Source organism: Melospiza melodia, chromosome 6, assembly GCF_035770615.1.
Source record: "Melospiza melodia melodia isolate bMelMel2 chromosome 6, bMelMel2.pri, whole genome shotgun sequence".
NCBI classification, from domain to species: domain Eukaryota; kingdom Metazoa; phylum Chordata; class Aves; order Passeriformes; family Passerellidae; genus Melospiza; species Melospiza melodia.
The window spans coordinates 11409039-11430460 of record NC_086199.1 but is presented as its reverse complement, the minus strand read 5'-3'; the positions used below and the strand labels follow the sequence as shown (position 1 = coordinate 11430460).

General features: G+C 40.2%; 1 protein-coding gene across 2 annotated transcripts in view; it reads left to right on the top strand.

Annotated features, from left to right (window-relative positions):
* Window positions 1–5688: 5688 nt before the first annotated feature.
* The window catches only part of PPP2R5C (protein phosphatase 2 regulatory subunit B'gamma), a 71122-nt gene continuing 55388 nt past the window's right edge, over window positions 5689–21422 (top strand). Inside the window, exons 1-2 of one of the 2 annotated variants that reach the window (XM_063159943.1) lie at window positions 5689–5756; window positions 7303–7368. In XM_063159943.1, the coding sequence (XP_063016013.1) occupies window positions 5730–5756; window positions 7303–7368 (93 nt within the window). In that variant the 5' untranslated portion in view covers window positions 5689–5729. Of the gene's footprint in view, window positions 5757–7302; window positions 7369–21422 lie in introns of those variants that run through there. The other variant, XM_063159945.1, reaches the window with a different exon arrangement.

The following is a 21422-nucleotide window of genomic DNA, read 5'->3' as shown; positions in this document are numbered from 1 at the left end:
TATTAGCTATGACCAATCCTAAAAATGGCAGAAAAAAGATATGAAGTGTAGAAGGAGAAAATCTTGCATGGCATCAACAGGAGGTACAATTAATTGGATGTCTTCATTCATTCTATAAATACCAACTTAAATATGATAAAAATGAAAATGTAGGAGTTTTAGCTGCAGTCACCTTTATGTTACTACTCTCACTCATCTGATACAAAATTAATCTTTCCTTTGATATCGTGTGGGAAGAAGGAATGCTAGTACATGTATGGGAACATTGTATTTAATGCAGCAAAATCCTGGAATGAACAAAGACTGCTAAAAATTGCACCAAAACACACCATAAAAATACTACATTTGGACATGAAAAAGAAATGAACTATCAAAAATAAATATGTCCCTTCTACCTTCTAAATGTTAGGCAGATTAAATTTCCTGAATTTCAAACAGATTATTATATAATGATTTCAAGTAATGCTTAACTCATTATAGAGACAAAAAAATAAACCCACAGAAATAGAGGAAATGTGAAAATAGACATCCTAATTTATAAATGTCACAAACAGAGTTAACAGAGTTGCCTGTCTTTGAGGTTTTTTCCTGAAAAGATTCAAGTCCATGACATACAGCAAAGTCTTGCTTTTAAGATCTTTTTATTTGCTTCACTGAGGCAGAAGAACATCAAGCGACTTGTACAAAGAGTTTTAATGTTACTATTTTTGTAATTCCCATCTCTCTGGAATTTGGGTATCAGCACACAAATTCAGGCACTCCTCATAGGAATTGGCATTCTGGATAAGACAAATGGTTCATCCGGCTTAATAGCCTGTCTTTTACTTTGATCATCCTCTGAATTCCCCAATGTAGGTCATTTTAATACTTAATAACCACTGTAGCAACTGTGGCCACAAGCAGATAAAAATGTTTTAACTATCATTAGATATCATTAGATATTTTTGTGATATATTATTTGTCCAGAATACTTCTGAATCTCTGTATAGATGCTTGTCATGGTTTAATCCCAGTAGTCAGCTCAGCATCACACAGCTGCTTGCTCACTTACTCCCAGTGGAATAGGGGTGAGAATCAAAAGGGTAAAAATGGGAAACTTCTCAGGCTGAGAAAAACACAATCTAATATTAATTAAAAGAAAATACACAAAGAAGAAAAGATTTAAAAAAACCCAAAACAATTGCTCACCACCAGCCAACAGATGTCCAGCCAGTCCCCAGGTAGTGCCAGCCCCAGCCAAGCTCCACACATCTCTCTCTCCATCCAGTTTTAGTGCTGAGCAAAACATCATAGAGTATGGGACAACCCTTGGGTCAGCTGGGGTCACTGTCCCAGTTGTGTCCCCTCCCAACCTCTTGTGTACTCACAGCTTCCTCATTGGGGGGGCAGTGTGAGGAGAAAAGGTCTTGAGGTTGTGTAATCACTGCTCAGCAATAACAAAAACATCCTTATGTTCTTAGCACTGTTTTCATCACAAATTCAAAGCACATCTAGCCCCATAGAAGCTACAATGAAGAAAGGTAACCCTATCCCAGTACTATGCCTTAGTAACATTCTGCATGAGTTGTCCATTCTCATTATTTATGTTTTTCAAGTTCATTTTAAAATTAAGTTGGCCCAAATAGAAATCCAGAATCCATTTGTTAGTTAATACTGAAAATTCTTAAAGCTAAGATCCAGATAGCATAATCAATCATACACGAATTTTTTAAATTTTTTACTAGTCCAAATTTTCCAAACATACAGAGCAATATTACTACTAGAAGGCATCAAATATGATGCTACTACACATACATATATTAATTATGGTTCTGAAAATGTACCTCTGATTCTGTGTTAAGTGATGCCAATAATGGCCATTTGTAATTATGTGGTCACATATAGGGCTAAAATATCATGTTGCTTAGATGCAGGAAGCTCCAAGCTCAACCTATTACTAATAACCTCAAGAGTCTGACTTTTATACAGCTGTGAATAAATTGTTTTGCAACCTTTATAATACTGCAGATTGTGACAGCAGGGCATCCAACACTAATGGATTTTAAAATAATTGAGAATTAAAGCTTTATAATTTAGATTGAGAGCAGCACAAGAATTATTTAATGTGATTCAGGGTAAGCAGAATGAATTCATGCTTGTAGAGAAAGTCCCTGAAAGATGTTTAAGCTTTTTTTGTGAAGTTGAGTATACTGGTTTTGCAGCTTTTGGTGTTAGATTGCATAGAAGCAGAATCTATTGCAGGTGCTGATTAAGTAGTTTGTTCCCTCAGTTAGTTCCTTCAGACATAATCTGCCAGTTCCACTATTCTTGCCAGGAAAGTTACCTTAAGTAGTATTTTGGCTCATGCAAGCATGAGAAAAAAAATGTTTCTATTTCAACCCATCTATTCCAGCCTCTTTGCTGCCATTGGTCCTTCAGGTTTCAGCTCTCTCTATCTGACACAGTGTGCCAGACAACCAAAGCCTGCACCAGTCAATGAAGAGATGTTTTGGGAAACAGCCTGACAATGTTTGACAATTATGTATTATTATGACAGTTCACTGGCTGCTAAAACCTTGTCCACAACTGCTGTTGCATAGTTTGGGCTGAGCCAAATTAAGAGCTTCCTAGCAAAAGGTCTCATTGTCTCCTGTCACCACTGCTCAGTTAGTTTTCTGCCATTTTAACAAGCTGAACTGGCACACCACCCAATTAAACCAGAGACAGGGCACGGGAAGCAATAAAGCCATACAACTGGGGATGGAAGATGTTATCCCTGTCACAGTGACACTGGTCTGTTCAGTAAGCTCAGGCCAGAGCATGACTGCTCAACCACTGTAAAGGGATTAAAAAACAAACAACAAAAACAAATGAAAAGCAATCAAACAGACTAGAATATCCAATACAGCTGGAGAGGACTAACTGTGTAAATATTCCCCTTTCATTGGCACACAGGACACTTGGCCCAGATTCAAGCTATTAAGTATTATCCAGGTGTTTTACACAATACTTGACATTATTTGGTGGCTTAACTTTTGCAGATTTAGAGAATTTGATCAGTACAGTAAAAAATGCAAAAAAAATTGAAAACTATGCTACATGCGTTAGTTTTTGACATTTTAATTAGAGTGATAACCTAATCCACGTGAATATGTTCTGCTTTTTGAAAACACCTAATTTGCATAAAATGTTCAGAAGTTAATGCAAATATTAATACAGTCATATTCACACTCAAATGACATCACCTTATTTACACAGTTGTTCCTACTCCATAGCAGAACAATTAGGCCCACAGTGCCATATAGTTGTAGTAAAAGTAAGATTTCATCACATAAGTCACATATCTTAATCTCAGGTTTTAGGAAGGCACTAGAGCATGCAGACAGAACTATTTTTCTTATAAACCTCCTCCACCCACTAATTATTTCATATAATAGAGCAGGCCTTGATAAACACAATTGCTTTCTGTTACTGATGAATTAGACTCTGCAGCAAAGCGAGGTGAGGGGGAGTCAAGTTTTCACAAGAGTTTCTACATCTGTGGTCACAAAGAAAACCTCATAAATGTTAACTGAGTCAGTGCCAACTTTTGAACCTGCATTCAGTTCAACATATTGATTCAGGGTTTCCCAACTAACTGCAAAATAAGGACAGACAATTCTTTCTGCTCCTGTTGAGAAGTACTTGGGTAAGAATGACACTGACAGAGTTTTTCCATTATTTAGAAAAACTATGAGCCCTAGCAGCACAAAAGAGGCCAAGAGCCAATGAGAAACTCATTAAGCTGCTTAAACTGATCTAAATCTAGGCTGTTGAGGTCACATCCCGCCCCCGCCACATATTTCCACCCCCTTCCTTCAGCCAGCGTTAGTGTTTACAGAAGCAGGTGGTGGTGTGCCAGTTCAAAGCAAAAAAAAAAACCCAAAAAAACAAACAACAAACTCTAAACCAAAACTAAACCAACATACCAACACATCCTTTTGGGAGGATAGTTTTCAACCTGATCAATTCTACGAGCAGGTTTAAAGTTCAGAGCACCAGCATGAGTGCAGGGGAGGGAGACAGGAGCACAACAGCTGGGAATTAAGAGTAGTTTAAGCTTCTACAAAACTGTAACCTAACAGAGAAGTGGAAGCTCTTGAGTTTATCCCTAGCCATACAAACCCTTTCACACACTGATTAAACTCCAGACTACAGATGGAGGTAGATTTCTTTCCTTTGCTGTCTATTAGTATTTCAACAGCCCATGTTATTCTGTTTGTCAGAAATGTCATTTATTAGTAGCCACTCATTCATGACTGGCTCTCAGCAGAGGCACAATGGTGATAACTGCACCTCATTTCTAAGCTCTCAAACCAGAGATGAAAGGATAAGAGGCAGACATAATTTGTTTCCCAGCACTTAAGAAACAGGAAAGGAAGAGGACTGAAGTAAGAGGAAGCAGCTCTCCACAGCCAGTAAATTCCTTTGCAGTGCCTGGAAAATGGAAAGTTTGTCTTTTTCGCCACAGCAAAAGCAGTGTTTCAATATAATGGATACATGCTGATACAAGTATCTAACATTAGATACCATCCCATCAGATACCAGTGTTTGTTGGAATTCCATGTCCCAAAAATGAGAGCATATCTGTTTGCTCATGCTGGATTTGATACTCACAGGCAGGGTAGGGAATGAGATGAATTTCACTTTTACGCTGTATTTATTAAGGTGTAATTTTTCTATCCTTTAGCAGTACTACACAATTAGAATTTAACAAGTACATCCAATCTAAATTTAAAATATTTTATGCCTTGATGCTATTAGGACTGCTAATGTCCTTTGCACTTTTTCCTCAGCCAACAATTAATTTGTGGCTTAATCTGACCATGGGAGAAGTACAGTTTGTAAATTTTCCAGATGGAATATTTGCACATTTATTTGTCATTAAGATTGTCCTAAATTTTGCATTCTGGTTTTGGGAGATTAAAGAGTTATTTGTTTGGACAAAAAATTATCTCTAGTACAGGTGGGCATGATGAAAACATGCACAACCGAACTCAGGCTTTTAAAAGCAATCAAGATATGGTTTCAAAACCAGTCTGTAACTTCCCAAAGTTCACCTTCCCCACCCACATGCTGCAAGCGCATATTGAAGGACTCGAAATGATGATGGGCACGCGGGATTTGCACGAGAGGGCCAGCTAACTTCAGGCATGTCCTATGTTGGTTTTTGGTTGTTGGGTTGGTTTTTTTTCCCCCTGACGTTTCCGCTCCCCAGTGACGGGTGCCCCTCGCCCAAGAGCGGCGGAGGCAGCGGCTGCAGGGACTCCCCGCTTCCCACGCCACAGGACGAGCCCGCCGGAGCCTCGGGGCCCTGAGGGCACCTCAGCCCGTCCCGCTGCCCCGCTCCTCTTGCAGGAACACCCCGAGGCGCGGCCGGAGCCCGGGCGGAGCGGGGAAGCCGTCGGGAGAGCCACGATCCCGGCCAGGAGCGCTCCGATCCCGCCGGGACAGCCCCGGAGCCGTCGGGAGAGCCCCGATCCCGCCGGGAGAGCGCCGGGGGCGGAGGCGCCGCCAGCCCCGCCCGCTCGGTGACGAGCGCGAGCTGCAGCCCACGTGACGCGCGCAGCCAATGGGCGGGCAGGGCCCGCTCCCCGCGGGCGGGGGAGGAAGGGGGAGCACCAAGGCCGCCGCGGAGCGGGGGAGCGGCAGCGCGGGGCGGGCGCGGCGCGGAGCGAAGCGGGGCCGGCGGGGGCTGCGCCTCCGCGGCCATGCCGAATAAAAACAAGAAGGAGAAAGTGAGTCGGGGGGGGGATCGGGAGAGGCCGAGCCCCGCGGGGAGGCCCTGGGGTGCAGGCCCCGCGGGGAGGAGGGGCCTGGGGTGGGGGGCGGCAGCGGCGAGCGGCGCCCGTTCCCAGGCGCTGGGAGAGCCGCGCGAGGGGCAGCCCCGGGTGAGGGCGGCTCCGTCCCTCCCGCCCTCGCTGCGGAGTGTCGGCCTCCCCCGGGTGCCGGGGAGGGGGCAGCTCCTGGCGGGGCCTAGGCCGGGGGTGCCGAGGCGGGGTCCCGGTACCGTCTCGCCGGCGGCCGTCGGAGGGAGGGAGTCGGTGGAGGGCGGCCGTGGGTTTGGCGTGCGGGGGAGCGCTGGAGGGAGGGGATGGGAAACGTGTCCTCAGCCCGGGCTGGCTGAGGCGGAGCGGGGCTCTCGCTCGGGGCTGGCCCGGGGGCGTTGGGGAGGGGGAAGGGATTATTTCCATGGCAAGGTGGGGGCGTCCGTGCCCACGGCTGCCTGCCCGGGCCCCGTCCTGGGAAGTTTGGCTGCTGCGTAGCTCTGGCTGCGGTGGGGGGTGCGCTTTTGGGATCTCCATAAGTATTCAAGGAGCGCTGATCGCCCCTCGGAGGCTTTCAGCTCCTTCTCCTGACAATAGAATGAACCGAGCTTTGGCCCCGCTTAGCCTCAGGCTCCGGGGAGTGATTTGTCTGGCGGCTACGAAAGGGGCTTGCACAAGTAGTGATGGCAGAAAACTTGTAAACCCGGCAGGAAGTTAGCTGGATTGCACTTTATTTTGTGTGATAGGCAATTAGCCGTGAGTGGCAGTCAGAAACAGTGAAGTGTGGTGTCCTCCTCTGCCAGCTGCTGTCCCTCTCCACCGCTTCTGTTCAGCTTTTAGTTTGTCAACGTCATTTTAAAATTGGATGTAGGGAGGTTGAGTGTTGAGGTTTTTGGGAGTTGATTGCTTTAAATTTTCCCAATATCCTTGCCCCTTTCGATGTTAAAAACATTGAAACTTTTTTTCACTTTTCTGAGAGTAACAAATTTCAGAAATGGGTGAAGGATTCAAGGTAAGTACAATGCTGTGATGCAGAAAATTGAGTTGTGGGCCTACTTCTAACAGTGGACTTTCTAGCTCCTAGAACAGACAAAATAATAAAGTGTGAAATGTGTGCTATACTGATGCTAGTTTCAAAGTTAAACTAAATATAAATATTTCTTAACCAAAAATCCAAAGACAGCAAGGTAGTAAAACTAAGTAATTTCTTAGACGTGGTTCAAATCATTTGCATTCTTTGTCCCTGCCTGCTTACCTATGTGAAAGCTTATCTTTATAGGTGAATTTTGAGGCATAAATAAAACTCCAAAGTCTTTCTACAGATAAAAAATTATTAAAGTGGCTTTGTAGAGACTTACAGTTCAGTGTTATCATCTTCCAGGTAAATTGTATCATTTTTATTCTGCCAATTTTATTACTTTTAACAAGTATCTAAAAAAGCCTGATTCCTTGACTTAAGAATCTATCTAGATCTCCTTAAAAAAAAAAACTGAAACTGCAAACTTTTTTTTTTAAGGAACCTGCAAAATCAGTAAAGAGTGGAAAAAGTGGCAAAGATGGACAAGATAACCAAGAACATGAGGTAAATATTACTAAAAACCATAGTAATTTTCTCAGTCATTTGTAAAACTTCTAAAAAGTGCTTTAAGGTTTTTTACATTGTAATTTTGACATGATAGTTTTGAGAGAAATGAGTCTGGAACTACTGCCCTGGTATTTGGTAAGATATAGGATGATGCTTTTAAGGAAGTCAGTTTTATTTAGAGTAAATAAATGTTTGCTTGCTACGGTCTTAAATAGTCATGGATGCCCTTTTTTGGTTATGAGATATACATCTGTCTTATTTTCTGCTTTTATTGTGAGTTTTTGGGCTTCTCTTCTTGTTGCTCAATGTCGTTTTTAGAATTCTCTGTAATTCCCAGAGGTCTCGTCTCAAACTGTCGATGCTGGCATGTCAGTGCAGTGTCAGTAGCCTGGTTTATTGTCAGGAGGCCTTAGGCATAATCAAAGGCTGCCAGCTGTTGTGTTGTGTAGTTCCTTTTGATAGGTATATGATGAAGTGTGCCATTTTTGACTAATTATTCTGTTGATGTTTTTTCTCCTCCTGCATTTCTCTCTCTTTTGCCCACTAGCAAGGCACAGCAACTTGAAAAGGGATGATTAAATCATTATTTACTCCCTTGCACACGTTCATCCAGCAACTCAGAATTAGTAGTTTTGTTTGATTTGGAAATCCACCATTTACGTTAATTTCCTAAAATTTCCTTTAAAATGTTCTTAGTAGTTTAAATGTAAAATGATATTCTGAAAAGTTATGTATTTCAGCCTCTGAACAATTCTTGGTACTGAAAGATGATGTTTGAGAACAAAACACTCATCCATTTACTGTTTTTGCTGTCCTGAAATGACTGGTAGGGGTAGGTGGGTTGGACTATTTATTGTATGCAGCTCAATGAGTTCTCATTTGTCTGTTGTGCAGAGTGATTCATGCTACTGTCATAAATCAAGAAGATCATTAAAACTTGTAATTTGTGTGTAAAAGTATTTTGGTAAATTCCTGTAAGAGTGATTGAGTTTTGATGGAGGGAAGCTAGCTACTAGAAAGGATCTCAGCTACCAGGGGAGCTTGTAGAATGAAGTGAGAAATGTATCAGTGTAGATGTTCCCAGTGGTGTAAATAGATGTACTTCATTGTGATGTGTTCTGTCTTTGCAGTAAATTGCTATGATAATAAAGACAGTGTCACTTGGCCATATTTTTAATTCCTGTGTAGTTGTAAGACTCATTATTATCACCATCTTTGGAGTACATTTGTTCACTACTTATTTTCTCAGGCTTCTGAATGACAAGTTTCTGAGACCAAGACTAATTTTCTTATTTCCTCTTGATTGTATGTAAAGCTCCTCAAGATAAGTGAAGAGCTTTGTATGGTAGCCAAAAACGTGTATGTGGGTTTCTTTGTCATTTCTTCCTGTCTTTGCAGATCTAGATTTTTGGGTTTTAAACTTGAAATGTGAGAGAGATGAATCTCAATTGAAGAATGTTTTACTGTTCATACACTGTTTCCTTTGTCCATCCAGGTAGAATTCCCAATGGAAAGTACAGTTTACTTGTCTAGGATACTTGACCACATGTGAGCAGGGGCAGAATGGGAAAGGAACTGGGAATGTTACTGGCACATGCAGTATGGTTGTCATTCCCAGTGGGCATTATTTAGTCTCCATACAGTTATGAACACCTCAGTGCTTGACTCATTATCTTAATTAATGGAGTAATTGCACACAAAATAGTAATGTAGACTTTGCATTCTAACATGGCTGGCTGTAATCCTGCTGGATGTTAGTTGGTGCTTGTATGAGCAGAAAGGAGGCTATTTATTAACATAGTGAAGGTTGAAATATTCAGGAGCATCCTGTTAATGCATTTTTAGGTTTCCTTTCTCTTCGAGAAAGGTTGTTGTCATGTGTTGCTCTACATATGTTTTAATATGGCTTTTAAAAAATCCTCTCCTAGACTATGAGTAGGTTTGGAAATATGGTGGTTCATTTCAGCTTTTTGTTTCTCAAAATGCATTTAATGCATATGCATTTAATGCAAATGAATTTAATGCAAATGGCAGATTGTAAAGACTAGAAACCGCCTGCTGTTCAAAGAACAGGGACAACACAAGCAGCATCATCCCACAAATACTTTTATTTATAGATACTTTTATAGCACTTAACTAAATTCATGATGCCTTGAACTTCTGTAGATAAAAAAAGTAAAACAGATCTTAGTATTTACAAAAATGAGCATGTGTTTTTCCTGTCTTGCAGTCGGAGAAATGAGGTTTCAGTTGATGGAAGCTGTACAGCAAGTTTGAAAAGGGATTGAAATGATTCCTGGTATACCAGGTCCAGAATGTCCATGCTAAAAGAGGGTGAAAATCACTGAAGCTGATGGTTTTTGCATTAGCTGAGTGTGTTTACTCTAAAGAAGCATTGCTACATGTGAAGTAGCAGGGACCTCCCTTCTGAATTGCTGTGTGGTCAACTGCTGATGCTTGAGGAGAGAGAATCAGAGTAATGTTTATGTATGATCTTTCATCCTGGTATACTTTCCTTTAAGCCAGTATGTGGTTTAGAAGGTTGTTTAACTGGAAGTTGTGTAAAATTAGTATTAAATTATTAATTATGTAATTGACATTTATATATATTTTTAATATGTATTTTATATTTAGAGATTTTTCCCCCAAAATCCTGCTTAATGTCCCCTACACAGGAGGACTCCTGTTACTTTGATTGTCCTTCTATTGTTTCCATCCACTGTTCTCCTCTTTGTGACAGAGGTACCAGAAATGCACAGTCTGTATGAGGTGAGGGCACCTTGTCCTTCTGTACCCAATGCCATTACTCCAGTTTCCAGGTGCATGTTGCTCATTTATTGAACACTTAAGAAAAAGCTGTCTAAGCTTATTTTGCAGCTTGTTAGTAAATGTTAATAAATTAGACTAAATAGTTGCCAGACCAGTAAAATCTATTCTTTTAAGTGTAACCTCCTATTTCATCAGTTAGTCCAGCATCTTAGTGTCCTCAGGTTGTGAACAAAGACTCAGTCTGTTGTGTATTGTTTTTCCCCTCTATGGGAATAGTGTCTCTGCTCTGATAAATTCTTGGGGCCTTTGTTTAACAGTGCCCAAAAACTAAACTTGCACCAAAAACTGATACTGAAAATTAAATCCACCTAGATGTGGTGATTGGTCATTCCATTGGTACCTTGTGGACATATGCCCTGTGATCTAACTGGCTTTTCAATAAATTATTTATCTGCTGGATAAGCTTTGTTTTAGAGTTTTGTTTTGTCACAGGGGTGTGGAGGTCTCCTTTTGAGTGGAGGGAGCAGTAATTTATGGTCAGTCTCATTTGTTTAGAAAAGGTGACTGGGTAATTGTTAATGACTTAAAAAACATGACCTTTTTCTATCTCTAGAAAAACCTAACCTAACACCTAAAATAATTCAAGTGCAGTACTTTGGCAGTGGTTTTCAAATACTACCACAGAGGAAGGAAGTTAAAATTCTAACCCTACATACTCTTTACTTCTGACTTTTTTTTTCTGTGGGAGGGTAGGTGCTAACACTTGCTCTTTTCAGCAGTCACTGGAACACTTCAGGACAATTAATTCACAACTGTGATTCACCTGGGGGATGGAAGGGTCAGAAGTACCTGGTGGCCTTTCATAGGTGACAATAGTCTGGTATAAAACTAGGTGACAGGGAGTGATGGCTTCTTCTGTGTCTAGCTGGACTGGCCTAAATTGGCATGAAAGTTCTAAATTTCATTTGTTTTTATTTTCAATCCAGATGCTAAGTAGTCTGTAGAAGGCAAAGACTATTTTTGTTGTTTGAGAAAGTATTGGCTTGGTGACTATCAGCAAATGAAAACAGAAATTATAACTCATTCCTCTGCCATGCAGAAAAGCAAACGGAAAACTAATGTGGTTTTGAGAAGCCTCTCTCTGTGTGTGTATTATCTTGTTGTTTCCACGTGCTGTCCTTGTTGGTTCTTTCTGCTTTAAAGGTATTTTGTTGTGGGTTTTTTTTTCTTCTTTTTAATGTAGGTAAATCAAAATGGAATAAAATGCAAATTGTATTAGCCATTTTTCTTGCTGTGCAAGAAATGGATCTATTGATAGCATATGTTGCTGATGTTAGACTGTAATCACTGCTGAGACCAATTTTAAAAATAATTTAAAGTCTTTTAAGTGCTGGTCCATGCTTCTATCCTGCCACTGTCTCACAACCATCACTTTTCAGTAGGTGTATTACTGTAATGGGTTCCAGTGCAGAAATTTTGTAAGGCTTTGTTTTCAGAAGTTTTTCTTCCCTGCTTTTTGAGGCCTTTTTAATTTAGAAGTTAATTTCTTAAGCTACTTAGCATAGTGGTAATACTTTTCAGTAAATTGATTTTCCAAAAAATTCTAGAAATCTGTTTGCATCTTCAAAACACTTCACACAAGTAATGATTTTCATCCCTCTGAAAGAACCTCCAGAGGTGGCTTTCCAGTTTTCCATGATCACCTTTCCTCTATTAGCCAGCACATGGTGGGGAAAGGCTGTCAGTATTCTCACTACTTCTTTAAATAATTCCTGACTATATGAGCACAAAGGATTGTCATTTCCATTAAAAGTAGGAAATTGCTAAAGGAATGGTAGTAGAAGCAGTGTTGATGTTTTTTGCATGGCTTTTTAAGCTGAGATCATATGTGGAAGTATCCTAACATTTAAAGGAAAGCAAGAATAGACAAAAGCAATAAATCCAGCACTATTTTGTGTTAACAGGTTTCTGTGATCAGCTGAAGTTACTTAGAATGTTGAGTGGATATTCTCTATATATGCTGCTTATTTTTCTCATGTTTACTGTTTGTGATTTTCATTGTTGTGCCATTTACCCTGAGAAACAAACATACCTGATCTTGAAGATGGGGACTGTTACGCAGTGTCCAGTTTGAGACTAGAATTTTCTACTTCAGAATTTTTTTAAGTTATTCTTGAAAGCCTTGGCACAAGTAAGTACTATACTGGCAGTTCATCTAGGCACCAAGGCAGAGGAGGTTGAAGTTTGGGGATTGGGGAGGGGACAAAGTTCTGCAGTTGTTTTGTCTTCCTTGTTAACATGCATTAGGACTGCTCATAAATAATTTCTTGAAATACCTTCTAGTCACAGGCAGGTATTTATTCACTTATGTGAATCACTTATGTGAATGAATCCATCCATCATTTAGGTCATTTCTGTTATTGTTCAGTTGCAGAATCACAGAATGGGATGGGTTGTGTTGGAAGGGACCTTAAAGTCCATCTAGTCCCAGTCCCTCTGCCATGGGCAGGGACACCTTCCACTAGACCAGGTTGCTCACAGTTCCATCCAGCCTAGCCTTGAACACTTCCAGGGGTGGAGCATCCGCAACTTCTCAGGGGAAACTCTTCCAGTGGCTTACCACTCTCACAGTTAAGAATTTCTCCCTGATATTTAATCTAAACTTACTCTCAATTTAAAGCCATTCCCCCTTCTCCTGTCCCTACATGCCCTTGTAAAAAGTTTCTGCATCTTTCTTGTAGGTGCCCTTCAGGTACTGGAAGGCTGCAATTAGGTCACCCCTAAGCCTTTCTTCTCCAGGCTGAACAAACCCAATCCTCTCAGCCTTTCTCCTAGCAGAGGTGCTCCATCCCTGTAATCATCTTTGTGATCTGCCTCTGCACTTGCTCCAGCAGCTCCATGTCCTTCCTGTGCTGAGGCTCACACAGCTGGGTGTGGTGTTCCAGGTGGGGTCTCAGCTGAGCAGAGCAGAGGGGCAGAATCCCCTCCCTCCCTGCCTGCCCTGCTGCCCACGGTGCTGTGGATGCAGCCCCACACACGGGTGGTTTCTGGGCTGCCGGTGCCCGTGGCTGGGTCATGTGCAGCCTCTCATCCACCAGCACCCCAAAGCCTTCTCAGCAGGGCTGCTCTCCATCTGTTCATCCCCAGCCTGGATGGACACCAGAGTTGCCTGGACCCTGGTGCAGCACCAGCACTTGGTCTTGTTCAAGTGCGTGAGATTCACATGGGCTCATTTCTCAAGCTTGTCCAGGCCCCTCTGGATGGCATCCCGTCCTTCAGGTGTGCCAACCCTCACACCATGGGCAGTTTCTGTAACTCAGTAGCACTGCAGTTTGGATACATGCCATTCACCATCTTTGAGGTGTAAGATTGTTCTTTACTTGTTCTTGCTAGAAGCTGTTGTCCTTAACAAAGAGATACATTTAGCACTGACGGGCGTCTTCCTCACATAACAACCCCAGCTGGGCCCTGGCTCTTCCCTTCAGTGGTGAGCCCCAGCTGGACAAGCTGCAGGGCCAGTGCTTTCATGAGCCACTCCCATGCAGTAGTAGATAAAGGTGATTTAAAACTGGTGGTCTTGCATTTGGAAGAAGAGATATATTATGAAATAAATTGAAATTTCAAACAACTTGTCCTCTCGAGTTTGAATCATGGAATGACTATAAATAGACTGTGTTAGACCCATTATGTAGCTTTCTAGGCTATTAGTTTGGGATTTTACTCATAACGTTAGCAAAACAGGATTTTAAACCAAAACTGTGTATGAAGTTGGGGTGGATTTTCTCCTGAATCAGTTATAATGGCTAGAAAATAAAGTCTGTAGGCTTTGGAGTGGGTTTGTTTAGTTTTAAATTGGTGTGCCAACTTCTTTAAAAAATTAATTTGGAAACTAATTTTTGATCATGTCTTGAAGTTCTGATTTTCTTTCCTAGAGAGATTATTTTAATGGGTTGATATAACCATTAAAAAATACTCGAGTATATACACCTACTTGAGTGTATATACCCTCAGCTATTTACTGAGTAAAGAGATGCCATGTGTTATTCTTAGAGCATCTACAAAACTTTTTGTTTGTCTTTAACTTCTGTAATTTTCCTATTTCCAATTTTTATTGACATCCTGGTGTTTTGATTTTGGCAACTGGAATTTCCTTCTGTCTTTTAAGCAAAGACACCTTAATACTGAATAGTGGAGTTACCTTAATGGTGTTTGTTATGTAACTTTAACATTATGCTTCTAAAATTAGTGGTGTTATTAAAGTGTACCAAACACTGCTGTATACAAGTATTTTGTTACCTAAAATGGGACACTTCTGAAAACAGGATCTTATGCCCTTCTACTTCTTACACAAGGCTGACAACTGCTTGTGTAACATATGAGGTGTGAGAACAGTGTGTGGTTTAGTGCTTGCTATCCTCTGCTTCCTAATGGTGTTTTTAAGTTCTCGGAATCCTTCCTGAATGGAAGCAGCACAGCAATGAAGGTGAAGGCTGTTCTAATCAAAAGGAGCAAAGGGACTTTCAAAAATGGATACCAGCATTTTGTAAACTGAAAATATCCTTTTCATCCTTTGTTTCAAATTGCTTCTCTTAAACTTTTTCATAAGAGTTAAGGCCTAGCACTCAGAGAGTACTCAGATGTACATTAGCACATTTAATACAGAGTTATTAATGTAGTCACCTCTTAGACAATACAGTGAGAAAAACAGGTAGCTGTTGAATGTACCCATATGTTCACAGACTACAAACATACCTTGTGTGCATTTTCCCACCCTCAACTTCATTTGAAAACAGAATAAATTTGTAATTCTAGAAGTGGGATGGTAGGCTTTGGGATTTTTTGTTTGTGTGTCCTTTCCTACAACAGGCTTAGAGGGCCATTTACAGAAACCAACCAGCCAAAAGCTAGGAAAAAAATCCTGGCCTATTCCTGAATATGCTTCTTAAAAGATGACTGCCAAATATTATAATTTGCTACACATTTATAGTGACTTTTATATACTTCCTCATCACTTCTCAATTTAGCAGTCTGAAATACTGACAAGTATTTCAGCAACATGTAAAATAAAAGCATATGAGAGCCAAAGATGAAATGATTTGGTGTAACAATTCTGTAGAAGCAGTTACAGTTATTATTCACACAATGGTCTGGTTGGAAGAGACCCACAAGATTATCTAGTTCCAACCTGCCATGGTGAGGGACACCTTCCAAAAGACCAGATTCTTGTCATGGACTATAACTCTCTCAAAGAGCATCTAATACAAATACCAAATTGGTGGACAGGAGGCAAAGTAAAAAAAGATTTCAGTATGACTGTGTGAAGTGAGAAGCTTCTATGAATAGATCAGGGAGCACAAAAATATGGACCTCGGTGGTAAAGCCACATGTGAAGTTGCCTTAGCTCATCAGTAGCTGTATATAATTAAAATTTACAGTAGTGTATAGGAGTTGGTGCCTAAAGTGAATGTGTTAGTATGTGATTTCCTTCAAATGTGGGAACCTTACATATCTGTGTGCATATGTGTGTGTACATACATATATCTAAAAAGAACAAGTGTAGTTTTTGTTGGTTTGGGGTTTTGTAAACTAAAAGGATGCTTCAGGCTCATCAGAGAGAAATTATAATGAAAATCAATAAGTAAAGTAATTGATGTCAGGCCATCCTTTATCCAGATTCTTCATCCCTGTGTTCGTATAAATGCTTTGAAATAATACTTAGGACATTATCTGGTTTAAATCTTATTTCATCAGCTAACTGGTGGTTGCAGGTAACAATTTATTTTTTTTTCCTGAGGACATTCTTGCATTGAAGTTTTGTGATAGAAGATACATTAGGAACCAAGTGTTTTGCTGCTTTTTGTGAAGTACCAGGTGCTCACTGATGGTGGTGTTTCAGCAAAAACAAAGCAGTGTCAATCCACTTGAAGCCTGAGCCTGGGCATCCTCTCATCTTTGCCACTACTCTGCAACCTTGGGCTGAAGATCTGAGCTCTGACTAAAAGGAATCAAATGTCAGCTTGTTCCTGGAGTATATTAGTTAAAGCAAAATTAAATTTACAAGAAGCAAATGGAAAACAAGCCTTATGCTACTGATACTTAATTGTGAATGTAAAATTATAGTCTGTTAATGTCAAGGATGCAGCACACTGAGCTGAAACATGGGACTGGTTTGGTGTGTTGCAAGTCAGGTCTGTTACACAAAGCTGTGATGATACAATTCTTTAGAAGATAAAATTTGAGTCCTGTGTATAAGCAGCTAACAGGAAATACAAGCAATGCTTTGTGTTGTGAAAAATAAACAGCAGCAAGAAAAGCAGGAAAGCTTCAGCAAGTTGTGGATCAGACTTCTGAAGTGGTTTGTGACAGTAAAGTTTGTTGTGAGCTCCACAGCAAAGAGGCCCAGATGGCCTTTTTGGTGCTTGTGAGAAACATCCCAGGCACTGACACAACTGAGCAGGCTCCATGCTGTCTCTGGCAGAACACTAATGCAACTCCATAGGCAGACACTGAGAACAGCCAGCATAGCACTGCTGTATGTAAATGCAAAATCATAGTTGTTAAACAAGTACTACAGCATAAATCTGTGAGTGCTAAAATACAGAGTTGGGCATTACTATCACGTTGAAAAGTTAATCTTTGTGCTTATCATTAAAACAGAATGGATACTCAAAGCTTTAGGATGCAGCTCTTGCTGTAATAAAAACATAGTAAGTAATGCTGAGATAGACTGGATAGTAATCTCCAGCAGTAATCTCAACTACTGAGAGTGTTTAACAATAATAAGCATATTTGCTAGAAAGGCAGCTGCAAAGATCATTCTAGCAGCCAGTCCAGGTATCATTCTGGCAAATGATTTTGTTGAGGAAAAACAATAGACATCTAAATTGCCATCTGTGTGAAACCACCCAGAGTCTTCAGCACCATAAGCTGCCTCTCCAGAGACTCCTTCCTAAGATGTCTGTCCAGACTGGCTTGTGGTGGTAAAACTGGTGAACAATAATGGCATAGTAGCAAGAATCTTCAACAAATAACTTCAGAAACCTCTGCTGTCCAAAATGGTACCCTGCAAACATGTTGTTTCCCTGCTGTTTTTAATTGTGTTGTTTATGGATCAGTGTTCCCTTTTATGTACCCAGTGCATTCCATATCAAGCTTTGTATAGTTTGTACTGATTCTCTGTAGATTGAAAATATTGATGTTAAAAATCATATATACTTGTTCCATAATAAACTCTGCCAGCACATACATGTGCTAGAATTACTGCAGACTGTCTGAAAGCTCTGTCAGGCCTTATCTTTAATACCATTAGTAAAAAGAGTTAATTCTGATGCTATCCTCTCAGAAGTCATGTTGAATTGCTGCTGGTAACAACACAGACTTGAAATCAGGTGACACATACTGCTCTCCTGCTAGTGTTGTCTTGAACAACTTGCCTTGGTCTCAGCTGCTGATGTCACCAGCCCACTTCCTGTAGGTATGGTGTGGATATATTTACCAGGCTGATGACAGCTGGGCCATATACCAGATACTATCTGTCCTTGATCCCACTCCAAACCAGTAAATGAAGATCTGCCAATGAGAGAGCTCTGTGGTAGTGTTCAAGAATTCCTGGAGTGTTCTGAGATTTTTCACACTACTTTGAAGTTACTGCAGAAGGGAAAAGACTACATGGAAGGCTCTTTAGCTGCTCTCCACCCATTTTGACTCCTTGATCTTTGATTTCAGTTGTCATCTCAAGAGATTAAATTAAATTCAGCTTCTCAGCCTAATTACATTGATTATGTATTAAGCCTCAACCTGTTAGCCAAATTATTTTGGTTACATACTGGGCCCTCATACAGTTTTGAAAATCAAGTTGTTGATGTCCGTTTCATGTTTTGTGATGATCTGTGTTTAGTTTCAGTAACCGGTATTTCAATTTCTTTTTAAACATGTTGTAGATGTAATCCAGAATGCTTTCATAGCATTTTCTGAAGCTGCCTTGGCAAGAAACAAGCTCTTCTGGGTGCTGTAGATCAGACCTCTCTTTATCTTAATGAAAAATAAGTCCATGGAGACTACTTACTATACCAAAAGGAGAAGAGAGAAGGGATTTAATTCTGCATTAAAATAAGCATTTTCTGTTTTAGATTCAGACTGATGATTCTTTTAAGTGTTCTGTGCTTTTTTTCTCTGTGTACTTGTATTTCACAGGGAACCTTAATCATGTGTGAATTGGTACAGGGTTCACCTACCAGATTCCATAGGCCAGAGCTTTTTCTCAAGGTTTTGCTGTTGCCATTGTGGAATGGTGTGCACACTGATATAAACTTGAATTCAGTGGTGATACTTATTAGAGGGCAGAAATGTGTATATTAGTCTTAGAGTGATCTGTGTAAAGAAACACCATACAGCCTGCTGCCCAGCACTGTTTCTTCAGGCAGAGGATCTCTACTGCCATGTGCTTAGGAGATCTGATTTTGTCACTAGTAAGCCATCCAGTTTTTTAAGTATTTTAATGACAGCTGCATCAAGATGATTTTACTGTTATTTTCAAATGCTCACCCTGCTCTTATATCTTAGAAAGCAGTATGCAAGCTTGCTGCATCATTATAGAATTGACTTCACTCTAGGCTTGGCTTGGTTTGGCTTTTGATTTTGTGGATCAGAAGGCTTTGTGTCCTTTGGTCTAATTCAGTTACTGTGCTTTGAAAGGTAAGGTCAGACAGAGTTGTTCTGGTTGCCCTTGTTTGTCGAGGTAGCTTGAATAGCATTTCTGGGAGACTGTCAGAAAGGGAAGATGGATTCTCCTGAAAGAATTCCTGATGGACACAGCATGCAGGGTGGATCCTCCTCCCAGGTCCCACCATACTCTCTCTTGTGTCTCAGATAGTTGTCCAGAAGTAAAAGTTGCATTGTGGGATGCTTGATGATGATCAGTTTAACTTAAAAACTGGCTGTAACTTGTAAAAAACTTGTAACTTGTAAAAACTGGATGTGCTTGCTCTACTCATGTCTTTCTTTCCCTGGTTGCAAACTTAGTGTTGTGTTCTTATCTTTACCTGCCTGTATAATGTCAAAAGAGTGAAAGATCCAACTTTGCTCAAAAGAGTGATGTTAAGAAAAGGAATGTACCACGTCCTGCTTGGTGCAGGATTCAAGGGATGAAGGGATGCAAGGGCTCTCTGCCTTGGAACTGTTGTGACTGGTGAAAAACTTTCTCTCCTCCCCACCTTTCACTCTATTGAATTAATTTTAAGCTTAGTCATGGCCACTGAGGATCATCAGCTGTATATCTTCAGTTGTTAAAATCAGAATTTAAAAGTTGAAATCACACTTAAGGTGATTGTCTTAATATTTATTGAAGTATGTATGTAAAGCTCTAGCTTTTCAGAAATAAATTGATCAGAAAACCTGAGGGTTGTGTTTTAATCATGATTTGAAGAAACATTCTCAGTGTGACATTTTTCAGAGCAGTTTGTGCACATTTTTAGATGTTTATCAGAACTTTTAGAATTGAATGTGTCTGTCCATATAAACACTTGGGTAGGAGGGAGTTGTTGCCAGAACAAGGGCAAGAATAGGTATTGCTTCTTCTGGTGAAAGAGAATTGATAAAAAGGTGTCTGTAGCCTGACTGTTCAGGTGCCAAATACACTGAACTGTTCACTGCTGTGGCAGTGTCCAGCACCTACTCTTGGGAGCTGTGGTGTCTGTGGTAGTTTGGTTTGTTCCTGGGAGGAGGAAGCTGAGCTTGGCTCTTCCAGCTGAACTCAAAATCTCTGTACTCTCAAAGAAAGTGTGTCACCTTGAAATCTTTAGCGGATGAATACACAATTGTTAGTCTGAATTTGTTTGCCTTTTTTAAAGAGATGTGGTTGAAATTGCTGAGCTTTGTGGCTTAAGTTGACTTAACTCACTTTCTGGGTGCCCTTCTATCCAATGTTGCTGCAAGCTCTGGAGGACCAGCTCCTGGAGCTCTTCCCTGGTAGCACCATAGTGCCAGTTGCAGAGGTCATTGGGAACAGCTGCATGGCACTGAAATCATGCTTTAGAAATGATTCTGGCAGCTTTCTGGAGCATGACTGAAAAGCAGGGGTGATCATGCTTGATGTGTAGGAAGGAGGAGGAAATCTGATGGATAAATGGTCCAGTGATTCAGGACTAGAATTACTCTGGAGTCATCGCTTCTAGATGGGAAGTTGCCATAGCAACAAAAAATGCTTTCTTTCAACAGTTCTAGTCAGAAATGTTACCCATCCTCTTAAATAACCACTTCTGGCTAATTTTAGAATTTTTCTGCAATTTAGAATTCTTGCTTCCCTGAGGTGTGTGCATGTGTGCAGACACATGACAGCACCTGTTAATTTGAAATGAGAATTTGTTTGGGAAATAGAAGAAACAGGAAAATGGATTTTCCTGTTCTAAGTAATGAAAAAATACAGGTGGCAGTGGAAAGTAGCCAGTTCAGAAAAACACCATTAGGCTCAAAAACAATATTGAAAGTACAGAATCCTGTGCAGTAAAAATGTTTATGATGCATCTTAATTAGCATTTATTGCTTAATACTCAGTAAGTTATTGCTTCCTAATTCTTAGTGCTGTTTTTCTTTTAGTTTAGTCTATTAATATTTTTGTTTGTAATGCTTTTTAAAATTTCAATTAATGGATAGAAATTACCTTGCAGATCACTTGTATTTCAGCATAAGCTTTTTCAAGCATTTAGTGTCTGAGATTGAAAAATGAAATAGTCTGAAAAATGCAATGTAACAGGTATTACTTGTATATAAATTCTTTCAATTTGCTGATGTATTCCATTTTTACTGGAACAAGTTCTAGAGTGGTTTTTGGTAACTGTGACTTATAATATTCACTGTACTGTCTCCCTTTATTTGTTCTATAAGGCTGTAAAAGGGGTTTTGCTTTTATAATCTTAAATTTGAAAAATGGTCATCTTATATGGAATGAAACCTAAATTTTGCTCTCAGACATCCTTGATATATTAAGTGCTGTGTGTATAATATAATACAATTGTTAATCTATTCTTGAAGTATATATTCTTTCCCAGTCATACTACTAGAACAAAAGTGGAATTAAATTACTTTGAGTTACCTTTTGAGTCTTGGAGACGCAAAAGGTAGACATTTATGTATGGTAACATTTCCATGCATGCTGAATGTATACACTACAAAACTATGCAAATTGTTGATGAATAAGCTTTTCTGGAAATACTTTTTAGAACATTGGAAGAAAATTGGTTTCCCTTGGTTTAGCACTATCTCTATGAAAATGCCACAGATGTTAT